Raw genomic sequence first — 14,432 nt, forward strand, 5'->3', positions numbered from 1 at the left:
AAGGACATTTTTTCCATGTGCTGAAAACAAATTTTCTTTTAAACAACTACAGATTAGTAGCTTAAGGCAATTTATGATTTATTTGAAGAAACCGTGATCAACAAAGACAGAGACAATTGTGCTAGATTGTGCGAATACAGCGCCTCTGTCCTCCAGGGGACCTGCCTACCTGCCACTACGGCTGCACTGTAAAAATCCTGGTCAACAGAGGAATCTCCGGTTATTTTATTGGATGCTTGAGCTACATTCCTGGACACAGCAGCAGACTTTACGCTTCCAACATACTAAAACGCTCTTGTAACACTGCAGAGAAAACACAGACAAACTTGTTCCAATGACATGTGTTGACAAAGTGAGTGAGATTTGTCAGCAGCAGCATTTCACACTAGCTGATAACACCTCTGCAACCTGGCCAACTCATGAACATGTAGGTTAGACTGAAGACAAGGTGGTGTTTTGACCTGACATGTGCTGATATGTACTTTTGTGCCAGTAGTTGGTTTCAAATAGAAGATGACACCACTCCTTAATGTTGATGTCACAGGTTAAATTTTAATCTAGGAAGGTCAGGCACTGACAGTGTCATGGAATAATAATTTGCTACCATTCATGTTTGCTTAACTCATCTCTTTTATTTCACTTTTTTGCCTTGTTTTGTCTCCAGTACTCTTCGGTCAGTTCGTGTTGTTCCAGACATCGCTTAATGATGTGGTGGAAATCTACGATGGACCTACACAGCAAAACACACTGCTGTCTTCTCTGTCGGGGTCCCACTCGGGTAGGAATAGATGGATGGATATATGGCTTGATATATGGAAAGATGAATGAACCACTGGCATCGCTTTCTTTTTGTTCTTATCTCTCTTTAAATCTGTCTTCCTCTCTCTAGGCGAGTCTCTTCCTTTGAGTTCTGGAAACCAGATCACAGTCAAGTTTAACACAGTCGGACCAGAAACTGCTAAGGGATTCCACTTTGTCTACCAAGGTCAGCCAAGCACAAGTAGCCAGAAAAATGATTGAAATTCTCATTATTGTTTTAGTAGCAGTAATAGTAGTTTAAAGGTTTGCAGCAGCTGCTTGCTTACTGCTCATAAACCTTGGCTTTCTTTGTCTATGGGGTATATTGGGCTATTGCTGTATTTTTGATATATTGCCATTTTACATAATTCCACACATTAACATTAACATTATGGATTGTTATATATCTTCATACATATGCTAAACTCACAGTGACATGAAAGATGTTTTCCAATCATGTCTTGCTCAAGACAGACAGCAATAATTGTACATGTGGTATTTTATGTATAGTCACATTCTCTGATTGGTTTTGACATCTGTCTTTGTCCTGCAGCTGTGCCAAGGACCAGCTCCACCCAGTGTAGTTCAGTCCCCGAGCCACGCTTTGGGAAGCGTCTTGGTAATGACTTTGCAGTTGGCTCCATGGTGCAGTTTGAGTGCAACCCTGGTTATGTCCTACACGGATCCACTGCCATACGGTGTGAGAGCGTTCCAGACAACCTGGCCCAGTGGAACGACACGCTGCCTACATGCATAGGTAAATACTACAGTTCAGTAAAACCATAGTGTGCTATAAGTCATGCAATTGAATGACTATCCTTTTTGGTCCTCTCCTCTCCAGGGTGAGAGATGGCTCGAAGATGTCTTTCTCTGTTACTTTCAAAATGTTGCTATAACCTCAGTTTTCCTCTTTTTCTGCTCTCTCTCCTCATACAGTTCCCTGCGGGGGAGTGCTGACCGCTCGTCGTGGGACAATCCTGTCGCCTGGGTATCCAGAGCCCTACGACAATAACCAGAACTGTGTGTGGAAGGTCTCTGTGCCGGAAGGGGCTGGAATACAGGTAGAACCTGCCATGCTAGCTTTCTGGCTGACCTATGTATCATTGGCTTATAAGCTGAGCAGACAGGATGTCAAGGAAGATAAGATATTATTAGAAGGGTGAATGGATGGATGGTTTGCGAGAGACAGACCATTCAGAGATAACTAGATAGGATCTAATCGTGAGAGATCATGCCTGATTACATGTAAGCTAAACCTCTCTCACGGACAAATACAAAGGCAAAGATGACTCTGACATCATATAGAATGAATTACAAATATGAGACAGACACCTCTCAGCTTTTCTTTTCTTTTTTGGCATTATAAGACTCATATTCCTTTTTATATTATTTTGACAGTGTGATTGATCATATTCACTGTTCCACAGACCATGGACACACTGTGTTTTGTATTTTCCTTTTTTCACTTTTTTGTTTGCTGAATGAGCAAATTTAGAGTCCATTGTACAAATACAACCAAATGACAACATAAGTGCTTTTATTGAATACAATGAAACAGTAGCTAACAAGAACAAATCCTTTCTCCTCATTTCTTTTTATCTCTCTCTGCAGATACAAGTTGTGAGTTTCGCCACTGAGCATAACTGGGACTCTTTGGATTTCTACGACGGTGCTGACAACCACGCACCCCGACTGGGAAGCTACTCTGGTAAAAAAAAAAAAAACATTATTTTAGCTTATTGAAAATGTAACTCAAAACACAAAAGTATGGACTTTTTATATTAATAACGGTTTTATCATAACAAATAGTTTAAAAAAAAATGAATTATGAAATAACACTCTTAGTTTTAAATCATATAACAGCAGCACTTATTGTTGAAGTAAGACATTGTAACTGAAAAGACACTTTTAGAGAACATAAAACACAACATTAAAGTCTAAACTGCCTGTCACAGCTGCATCTGCTGGTTATATCTAAGGTAGAAGAATTCAGAGAGAAACCAAACATTCACTCTACATAGCAAAACAAAGAAGAGCTGTGTTATCGTCTGACATGATCACAGCAAATACAGCTTGACAGTTTAATGCATAAAGTTAGAAAAACATTGCATACTGTCATGGTGTATTGGGGCATACAAGATGCTGACCTTGTGAGTCTCTGTTAAGTGTGCAGTTAGAGCCAGTCTGACTCCCCTCTGAGTCTCCCAGCAGGAGTTGAGACACACAAAATCTTACACCTGCTTGTTTTTCTGCAATTCCTCGAAAGAAATAGATGTCCCATAGCTTACTGATCCTCTCAAACTCTATGAATGTTTTCTGATCAACCCAGGAGACGATGAATCAGAGTCATTCTTTCCAAAACAGTCTGATTATTTCCAATTCTAAATGCTCCCACATGTTTATTCACAGTATCACCAGCTGAATGCGAAAAGCAATCCAGCCTAAGTTAATTAAACTACCGTATGTTTGATATTTACAACTGATTACCAACAATAAAGCCTTACAACGTAAAAAACAACAACTTCTGCTCTGGTTAAAATAATTGTACACACACTAGAAGCACACATGTTGCTTCAATATGCTAATCATTTTTAACAATATAGCTCTTAAATACTTAGATAATTCATGAAAGCCAAAACTGAAAACTAAAGTGTGAATATTAATATTCTGACTCTATCTTATGTTCTATCTCTAAATAATAAAGGCACAATAAAAGCCCAAAGATGCATACACTCTATTTATCTTATTTATACATGAAAATGTACTTCAGAAAAGAAAAAAATACATTTCTGTTCTCATGTTTTCCTGTTTTTAAAATAAACTGCACACTAAAATAAACCCCAAGAAGAAGGTTGCACATTAGTGTACCATGAGTCTGATTGCTCCCTGCAGTTTACAGTATGGATAATTTTAGAGTCCCTCTTGCTCCAGCCACTAAAAACATGCTCAGTTGAGGTGAAGCATCTCTGTGGATACATTCACGAGCTGTTAAAGGAGGGAGTTAACTCATTCTACTATGAGGGAAGCAAAGCCATCTGATTATCTGTTTGTTATGCTGAGTAATTTATGGAAGGGCTTGACATTTTTATGACTAGCTGGGTAAGAGATTCAATTGGTGGCAATGAAATGATCATGACAGGAACTCTATTCCCATATAAAAAGTTATTAATGAATAAATACATGCAGGGAGGTAATTTAACTTTTTACAGGTTCATTACAACTATTAATTAGTACTGTCATACATCCTAGATTGTTATGGTTAAATCCATGCAATAGTCATTCATCATCATCATTCATCATGTATTATTAAGGAAAAATAATTTATTATTTTCCGTTACGATAATGAATGAGATTTTCTCTGGATTGTGAAAGACACCAGCAGGGGGGCGGCAGACTGTTCAGAAATGTGCTAATGGATTCCCCTCACAACAGGCAACCGATAACATCAGCTGGCCTAGTTCACTGTTGATTCAGAGGTTGCTCTCTAACTTTGATGAGTTTTGACTGCCACTGAACAAAAGAAAACATGCAAATAGTAACACGCCTTTGCTCACAGCTCTCTGCCTCTGCGCAAGTAGGAAATCTCCACAGGTGGCCACTATCAGAGTTTTACCACTGTTGCCATTTTAAAGGAAGAATGTGGGACATCTTACACATAAATACATCAGAGTCTGTGTGTGTCTCTGAGTCATGACTGTCTACAATGAGTGAGAAGCACGAGTCTCGCCAGCTGTACTGTTGTCGGAGCCGTGTTTACATCATGTTTACATCATGTTTACATCATGTTTACATCATGTTTACATGGACAGTAAGGCCTTGCGTATAAAGCTGTTATAATCAAGGACTAGAGAAAATAAGAATAACATACTTTCTGCTTATTTGGATGTCATGTAAGTGTCTTTAGATCACAGTCATTCTGTGTCAATTTATATGCAATGTGAAGCTATGAGTTAACCAAAGTGTGCTAACATTAGCCTGCTAACACAACAATGTAGGCCACAGGCGATTGCAGCTCGAGCAGAGAACAATTTGGTCCGCCGCTTGCGCTTAATGGGGCTTAATAATGGTGCGTTCTAATTGATAACTCCTTATAGAATATCGGAGGTGTCGCCAAACAGCGGTTTGTTTTGGTTACATGCTGGTGCTCCAGGACGACATCTACTAGATCAAAAAGTCGCACATTCTTCCTTTAAATAAGACAACGACACATGCACATTGATAAGGAAGTTAGAGTGGGTTAATATTTCTTTACGTTAAGTTGAATTTTCTTTTATGTTATTGTGAAGGGCCCTTAAATGATTACACTGGTTTGCTTCAGCACCTTATTTTTCATTTGTACTTTGCCTCTCCAAGCTAAGTAGGCCAAGGGAACATTTTAAAAGGGACTTCAAATAAAACAGATGTCTCATATAAAAGTAATTCTCCTTTTCCTCCTCCGAGAACAGATTACTAAGAAAAGTAAAATTATAGGTTTTTGGAGGCCTTTGTTGTTCCCTTCCCTGTCAGATTACTGAGAACGTTGCTTTCAAGGCTCCGTTTAAAGAATAAAGAAATTTGATAGTGCTTCTCTGATGCTCTCTGCCTCTCTCCTTGTATTCAGGCACCACCATTCCTCCTCTACTGAATAGTACATCCAACAACCTCCATCTCAGCTTCAGCTCTGATATCAGTGTCTCCGCTGCTGGTTTTCACCTGGAATACACAGGTAACATATTTTCCTTTATGCTGCTTTATCTTTTGCATTTTTCTTCAAACACAATATGTGGACTGAAACATCATTTCACATCTCTTCTCAGCTATTGGCCTTGAGTCTTGTCCAGAGCCTCAGACTCCGAGCTATGGAATAAGACAAGGAGACAGATTTATGGTTGGAGATGTCGTACAGTTTTCATGTGAACAAGGATACTCTCTTCAGGTAAAAAACGAACAACATTTGTGTGGGTTATTACTCATTGACTTACCACGAAGTACAATAGTTTTTTAATGCAATCCCTCTGCCAGATGGGTTTGTGAAATTATTAAAGGCTGTTCAGCTTTCCGAGTGTGCTGCCATTCACTCCATCTATCCCCTGGCTGCTCAAATCAAGAACTTTTTAAACTGTGAATCAGGAGGAACCCACACTCTTGGGTGGTTTTTCTCAGCTTTTACTAAACATACTATGCTGGTGTGGTTTATTTCAGCGCATGCATTATTTATGTCTCTGATGTCGTCTGCCCAATTTCTGTGCAGTATAAAAGTCAAACAGAGGTTTGCTTCTTTATGCTTAATACACAGATTTTGATTATTGCAGCTCTACAGCACTGATGCAGATGCCAACAGCTGTTACTGCAAAGCATGAATATTATTGTAGAGTACATACATTATTTATAATAACTAAATGAATTAATATTTGTTGCCAACTGTAATATAACACTACCTTGTGGTTTCTCTTACTTTTCAGGGCAATGCCCATATCACCTGCATGCCTGGGCCTGTCAGAAGATGGAACTACCCTGTTCCTTTATGTCTTGGTAGGTGTTCTACTGCAGTGCACACACACACACACACACACACACACACACACACACTCACTCACTCACACATATACAAATATACACACATACACACACAGAGAGAGGCAATCTAGCCTGAATACATCGAGATTCATGCAAAACTTCAGTGCTGCAGAGATGATGCAACTCGTCTGCACTGCCTATCCTGACTCACTGAAAAAACAAGCTGTTTGATCAATTTACTTCTCTGTGATGAGCTGATTATTTAGTATGCTGTGCAGAATATGATTAAGCTTTTACACTGATGCAAAGCTCCGACAGACTCTGTCATAAACATACACGCTGTGCCAAATCATCAGCATGCACTGAGGCAAAAGGGAAACAAGCCTTGGACACACATCTACATGCACAACGGTGATTTATTCAAGAAGGGCATTTATTAAAGATTCAGAATATTAATGTTTTATTCAATGTGACACAAAATGTCAGGTTGGAGATACTCAAGTATCCAACCAGAGGAATTGGTTACTTTTTTGCCTTTCTGTGTAATACGTGTGCATTGTGTGTGTGTGTTTCCAGCTCAGTGTGGTGGGTCCATGACAGATGTAAGTGGAGTGATTCTCAGTCCTGGTTACCCCGGCAACTACCCCAGTGGATTAGACTGCACATGGACAGTCAACTTACCTGTCGGCTTTGGTAAGATACACTGTCAACTTTTAACTTGTGTTTTAAACAGTGTGTGTTTGGTTCTTTTTTCATTTTCCCTGTAACATGTTCTCTCTGTCTCCATCTTCATGTAGTAGTGCTGTACTTATTGTTTATTTAATCAAAACTGTATTGGCTGCCTTTAGCCGTGTAGTTCATGAGTGGCTGCATCTAACTTTTATCACCAGCCTCTCTGTTACTGAAGCTTTGCTAATTGCTGTAAAAGACAAAGACTATGTATTTTTCTCAGGTATCCATCTCCAGTTTCTGAATTTCTCCACCGAAGCGATCCACGATTACCTAGAGATCCGCAGTGGAACGCTGGAGACAGGCTCGGTCATTGACCGGTTCAGCGGCCCAGTCATCCCCAAGCCTCTGTTCAGCACCACGCACCAGACCAGCTTCTTCTTCCACAGTGACTATTCACAAAACAAACCAGGGTTCCACATCACATATCAAGGTAAACGTTGTTCCTAAAAAGTGTCTTTCCTCACATTGTGTGCAGACGGATCATTTTCTAAGCAAAACCCGAGAAGATTGTGCTTCATTTTGAAAGAAACTGTTGCCTTTTTAATAAATTGATCAGTACATTTCAACTTTCTCATAACTGTGTATACATGCAACTGGAGCAACTCACATCAAAATCATTCACATGTAGGAAACAATTTCAAAAGTTCCTTGACCTGAAAAAGACTTTCAAAAATATAATGAAAAGTCTTTAATTTGAGATAAATGTCAGAAATAAGATTCATGTTATATGCATTCACTATAAATGTTTTGAGCAGTCTCATATTCAATGTGAAAAACCTAAACTTGACAAAGCTAATTCCATTAATGTGCAAATTACAGCAGCAGATAAATAATAGCATTTATCTCATGACTGCCAATGCATTTTAAAACAGGATTATAAATGCTTTGTAAGTTAGTCCTTCTCAGTCACGTGTCTGTCTTTATTCATGCAAACCCTTGACTCCTTTAACTTTGGCTGTGAAATTCACTGTGACTGGAACAAGGATAAATACTGTAGCAAACAGATTAAGCAAATATAAAAGAACGAGAACAGGCTCCTTCTGTTTATGACACCGTTTTCAAAAGGTTTGCAATCTTAATTATGACCTAAAGGTTATTTTACTATACTTTATTTTATTCTAATCGGAGTTTCATATCATCAGTTATTTTGCAATATGTCTGCAGTTTGCTACAGGTCTTCATCTTAACAAACCACAGGACTTATTTCTATGAATGACAAAGGGAGCACAAACTGTACAGCTTGTCCAAGCCATTTCTAAGCTACTGCAGTCCCATATTGTTTCTAGCATTATTTACCTTCACAAAACTGGATCATTGTCTCTCTAGCCTACCAGCTCCAGAGTTGCCCCGATCCAAGGCCTTTTCGTAACGGCATCGTGATTGGCACAGACTTCAGCGTTGGAATGACGGTGTCGTTTGAATGTCTGGCTGGTTATTCTCTGATCGGGGATGCCTCACTCACATGTTTACATGGAATCAGCAGGAACTGGAACCACCCGCTGCCAAGATGTGAAGGTAATACAGATAGTCATCACTGTACATATGACCATGTCAGAGGGAGTGTTTCTGTTTGACTGCATAGTGTTTCAGTCTTCAGTCTACAACTAGACATGAAATGTCCTTGTGCTTTATTGTGAAGGGAATAGAAACGGTGTAATCCCTTTTATTACCCTTGTCTCTGCTAATATTGTACATCTTGATTTCTTTGACAAACAACACTTAAGATTATGTGGGACTTGCAACATGGGATTATCATGTACCCAGAGCCCAACATTAATCAAAGTATACATGTACCCTCGTAACTGCTCCTTCAAAGGAGGAGTTTGTTTAGAGACCATGTATTCCCCTGGTTAACACAAAGACACCCACACTTGTAGAAGCTTGTAATAGCTTTTCAACTCTGATAACACTACTGTTGGGAATGTTGGCAATTGTGTAATGTAACAAATTCATGTTTACATTTTCCTTCCTTCCTGCAAGCATAATATTATTCTGGGTATTTCTTCCAAAGTAAAACCAGTTGATATTAATTGTTGCTCTGCGAGCTTAGTTGAGAAAAACATAAACAGCAATTACAAGCATATGCAACTAGTGAGTCAACACAAACACTCCTCTGTATATCAAATGAAATGGGAGAAGCATAATTAAACTGGAAAGAAAGAGTATACCATAAAACTGTAGGAAAGAGAAGAAGTGTCAGGCAGGTTGTTATTGTGAATTCCCAGCTGTGTAATGATCATCGTTAAAGATACAATTCCACCTTTATGACAAGTAGCTGCACAGTAATCTAATTAATTTTCTCTATTTTATAGCCTAGACTTTCCTGCACAAACACTCATTCAAGGACCCTTTATTTAGGGAATGAAAGTTAATATCTCAGCATTGTCGTGCTGAGCTGTTGCAATTTTCCACCAATGATCAGAAACAAAAACAATCCAAAGGAACACCTGTATTACACAGCTAAATAAAATTTTGTTATTACCATTTATTCAAGGTCTTAAGTAGTTATCCAGTGGTTATTACATGAGCCATAGAGATGTCATCAAGACAATTACATTTACTAAAACGACTGCAAAGGTAGTACGAGTTAGCTGGAAATGTATGAAGAGTTATTCTGTAATTCTTCTGTCTCACAGCTCTCTGTGGTGGCAACATCACATCATTAAATGGAACCATCTACTCTCCTGGTCACCCTGAGGAGTACCCCAACTTCCAGGACTGTGTGTGGAGTGTTCGAGTGCCTCCTGGACACGGGATATATATCAATTTTACTGTACTGAGCACTGAGCCCATATATGACTACATTACCGTCTGGTAGGTGATTTCTCAGTTGTTTTTTATCTGATGAACACATCTTTAATCTCCATTACTGACATTGCTCATCCTCATTAGGTACTACTTATTACTGATTATTTTCCTGCTTCATCACGGCTTTTTTTTTTTTTTTAACTAAGTAACCATTTCATTTTTACCACCTATTCTACTTCTGCCACACACACACTTTCTCCCTCAAACAAAGGTGTCATGCTCCTTAACATCTTTCCAAAACGGGCCACTAATTGGCTAAATTCCAGCAAGGGTTACTATGACGACAGACATCTCTGCTTGAATATAAAACTGCTCTGACATAATTTCCTTCTTGTCATGTTTTAGCTAGCTGTCTTAACCCATAAGTCTCTCTCTCTTCTTCCCGGTGTTCTTCATGCTGCCTCACAGACTCACTCTCTGCGCGCGTGTGTGTGTGTGTGTTATATATAATCCATCTTTTTCCCCTTTCCTGCCTAGCCTTGACTTCTCTCTTCAGTATTCTTTTCCAGCAGAGCAGCCATTGGCAACAGCAGACGTTTTGTCAATGCAGGTGTTCAAATGGCGCTTTGACACCATGTTATATATTTTTCTGCAGGTACTAGGTGGCAGCAGACACATAAATAGACTGTACATTTGTTTTTCTATGGCTGACATGTTGCTGCCCCTACTCTATAGCTGAAGCCTGTTTACCTATAAATAGATGTCAGGGTGCATCATCAAAAGTTTAGATACATCACCTGGCACACAGACATGGAATAAACAATGGTAGGGTAAGACATGATAGGCTGCAGATAGATTGCCTCTGCAAATCATTTTTAGAGGAACACAGAAGTACCAATTGCATCTCTATTATCCCTTTGGGAAAACTTTACCGCAGAGGTTTCTAATTTAGATGCAAATAAAAGCTTAAAGGTTCACTGCCAAATGTACCACTTAATGTCTGGAGACAATCAGCATTAAACACCAATTGGAATATTCAGGTACGAGTGGCTACAAACTCTGTTTACCTATTTTCTGTTTTTTCAGCCACTCAGCCAAGATCTTAAAAAAACATACAGAGATAACTTTATCACTCCATCACTTATTTTGATATAAGTATTTTATATCTACACAATCAATTACATGATTAACTGCACACTACTGCATGTATCTTCAAAGTAAAGAGATTTAATGTAAGAAAACACAACAATACTGAGAAAAGTCCAGGATGATGCCGTCAGATTGCCTGTTTTTGTCCAACCACTGATCCAAAAAACGTAAGAATCTACGACGGAGGATTAGGGCCATGTTAAAAAAATAAATTAATAAATAAATTTACGAGAATAAAGTCGTACATTTACGACTTTAATCTCGAAATTAAAAAATAAAATAATAATTAATGTGGCCCTAATCCTCCGTCGTAAGAATCATCATACACTAATAACAGAAAAATAAAAGGAAAAAGCAATTCCTCAACTCACCAGAGACTGTTGATTATTTATGAAGTAAATTAGAAAAACATCAGTTATCAACTGTTATTGAATCATTTTCAATTGTTCATTTATTTTTATTTTCAAATTGTTTTAGATAAATGTGAAAAGGTATAGGTTTAGGTATCTGAACACATTTGATTAGAGTACTGATTCTCTTTAACTGCATTTAAAACCATTTTGGGTGCCGCTAATGTTATCACTTCTTTATTTTGTCCTTTGGGATATGGATTGTGTAGCGTCTAGATGTCTCCAGATTAAAGACGTAGCTCTCATCTGCCATATGCAGCCCACCTTCCCCTCACAAACACCACAACACTGTGGAGTCTGCGTTTGCCCTCTGCCGATTTGTGAATTCCATGAAATTGGTCTCACTGCGTGTTCCTGACCCTGCCATCAGTAAGAAAAGTGAACCAAAAAAAAAATGCTGAACTCACACAAAGCAAAGACAGCAAACGCCTCACACACAATCTGAGTCACACAGCTGCAAAGTTAGTTTCCTGTAGAGAGCACAGTGTCAGTGGCAGAGGTGTGATTTTCACAGCGATCTCCTCAGTCCAGATCCTGCCGGCCTGACAGTCAGTTAGTCTGCTAATTGGTCTCATACGGAGAGGCTTAGTGCAGGATTCCAGCCGTAGAATTATCATATACTGTATGTCACAGATGTTACCTTGTGTTGTGCTGTACCCTGTACATGCTGCAGAGGCATGTGGTGCGTAGGAGGCTCCAGCCTCCAGATCAGCTCCGTTCTGCTCTGCTTATTTAGCTCCTCTCTTTCTCTCTGGATTACTGTCTGTCTCAGGATTACTACAACACATTTTTAGAGATAATATGATATAATGCAATGCAATAATCAAGCAATAATAGTTCATACTTACATTATAATTTGAATAGTTGTTATAGCTAATATTAGGCATATTTTTACTTTAATTATTGGCATTGGTCCGTCTATGTTTCTGTCTGTCCGTCCCTCCCTCCGTCTCTCTGTCCAGTTGTTTCTCTGTCTCTTTCCATCTCTGTCTTTCTGCCTCTCCCTATATTCCTCTCTGTCCACCAATGACTCCGGTTCTGCTCAAGGTTTCTGCCTGTTAAAAGAAAGTTGATCTTTCACTGTTGCTCAAGTGCTTGCTCGTTTGTGGATTCATGTTGGGTCTCTTTAAATGCTATTATAAAGAGTACATTGAAAATGTGATGAGATTTTTGATGACCTTTTGTTGTAATTCTGCATTTCATGACGAAAAAGTCATTAATGAGGTGCTGGTTTAGCTCAGTCAGAGGGGTAGAGAGATACAAAGATATAGTCATAGACCCGTTGGTCAACAGTTATATTTATTCTATTTACATCTTTGTCTACTTTTCACTCAAACTGCTGCACAACCATTTGCTAAGAGAGCAATGAAAAAGTTATACTTTCTTCTCCTGTATCTGAAAGCCTTAAGTATCTTGCTTTTGTTGCCCTAATGTGCTCATTAATGTTAGTGACTGTTAGCAGTAATCAGCAGCGTGAAGCAATGAATGAATCGACTGATGACTGTGAACCTCTCATTGTGAATCAAGAGACGAGGATGATTCCTTACATAACCTGACAGGTATAATTGGCCTCATCCAAAAACACTTAACAGCAGGAAATAATCATTCCATTTAACTTCATGATAATTATTTTTAATCTCTGATAATGAGTCAGCTATTGGTCGCTTCCACTCTGACAGCTGGTGGCTCTGGCGTTAAAGATGAAATATGCTTGTGACTTTGCACAGAGGCGCTGACCTGCCAGATGACAGACAACGCCCTGTCTGCCTTCGGTGGAAATTGTTTAACTTTTCATGAATGCCAGGCTGCTATTAGTGGCAAAGCTAAAGCCAAGTCCACAACAGGATTCCCATTTGTTATTCTTATGATCTGACGACAGTTCAATCAATATTTATGAACTAGAGCATCCCAAAGCAAGAAGAGGAGAGCCAGGGCTTTAAAGCGTGTCGCTGTCAAGAGACAGAAAGGAAGCACTCTTTTGTAAGCGACTTTGTGAAGGTTTTCTAAGTGAGCTTCCTGACATTCTACTTAGGATTGTTTTGAGATGGAAGATGAACCCATGGCCATGCACAATCACTCTGGGCACTTTGTCACACAATGTCTGACTCCATTTGCAGTCAATGGAGCAGCTCCTCGTTTTGTCCCATAAATATCATCAAGTCTCTTCTATCTTTGTTTCTTGCCTCAGAGAAACCATTTCCTGATCACAAATAGCCATTTAACTGACAGAGATGACTGCAATAACTTATTCAAATGATGTTTTAGGATGACTGTTCTCCGGCATTGTTCTATATTGAAAGATCAAGTGCATTGGTTTACAGTTCTTTAGTCTGTAAGTACCCCCTTTGTAACACAAGCTTTCTTTATGTTTGGTTTTATTTTTTTTTCCTCTAGGGATGGTCCGGACCAATCATCTCCTCAGATCGGCCAGTTCAGCGGCAACACAGCGTTAGAGTCGGTCTACTCGACCTCTAACATCATCCTCATCAAGTTCCACTCTGACTTCTCTGGAGCCGGATTCTTTGTCTTAAGCTACCATGGTAAGAGAGTAACAACATTTTCAGTACCATAGCAAAGCCAGTGCTTATTTTTTTTCAACTGTCTTCTCTTCAGTTGGCTTTGTTGTCTTGAGTTGAAGTGGTAAAGCCATTATGTTATCATTAGTTGTATCTGCAGTGAAGACATCGATCTGTTTGTTGTCTTAGACCTTTTTCAACCTTTCGCTCATTACATCCCACGCAGACCTGCTGCCTCTGTCTCTACCTGACTCATGAAGTTTAAGACTTCCTGCTGAACTTTTCTTTAACAAAGCCTTCCACAGTAATGATGCAACAGTCTATTGATAGCCGTCACATTACAAATGAAGTTGTTTTTTTTATTCTTTTTCGAGCTTCTGAACATTCACATTTTGTCAACATTTTATAGACATTCTCACTTCCTCTTTGATTTTACAGATTTATTTGCCACTCTTTTTGCTTTATGTTTATTAAAGGTTACATCTTCTACTCCTTTCAACCAGTTTAAACAAGACTCATAAGTCCCAAAATATTTAACTGAAGTTTCTTGCTAAAACAACGATCTGATCCTGTATTTTAGCAT

The 14,432-nt window shown here is 38.9% G+C and overlaps 1 protein-coding gene across 1 annotated transcript in view; it reads left to right on the plus strand.

Annotated features, from left to right (window-relative positions):
- The window catches only part of csmd3b (CUB and Sushi multiple domains 3b), a 115,771-nt gene that overhangs the window by 58,727 nt on the left and 42,612 nt on the right, over positions 1–14,432 (plus strand). Inside the window, exons 28-40 of the mRNA XM_065948460.1 lie at positions 665–778; positions 890–985; positions 1,352–1,555; positions 1,735–1,859; positions 2,410–2,506; positions 5,399–5,503; positions 5,595–5,713; positions 6,240–6,309; positions 6,871–6,987; positions 7,247–7,456; positions 8,353–8,541; positions 9,663–9,840; positions 13,728–13,873. Of these exons, the coding sequence (XP_065804532.1) occupies positions 665–778; positions 890–985; positions 1,352–1,555; positions 1,735–1,859; positions 2,410–2,506; positions 5,399–5,503; positions 5,595–5,713; positions 6,240–6,309; positions 6,871–6,987; positions 7,247–7,456; positions 8,353–8,541; positions 9,663–9,840; positions 13,728–13,873 (1,770 nt within the window). The remainder of the gene's footprint in view (positions 1–664; positions 779–889; positions 986–1,351; positions 1,556–1,734; positions 1,860–2,409; positions 2,507–5,398; positions 5,504–5,594; positions 5,714–6,239; positions 6,310–6,870; positions 6,988–7,246; positions 7,457–8,352; positions 8,542–9,662; positions 9,841–13,727; positions 13,874–14,432) is intronic.

Source organism: Labrus bergylta, chromosome 19, assembly GCF_963930695.1.
Source record: "Labrus bergylta chromosome 19, fLabBer1.1, whole genome shotgun sequence".
Taxonomy (NCBI): domain Eukaryota; kingdom Metazoa; phylum Chordata; class Actinopteri; order Labriformes; family Labridae; genus Labrus; species Labrus bergylta.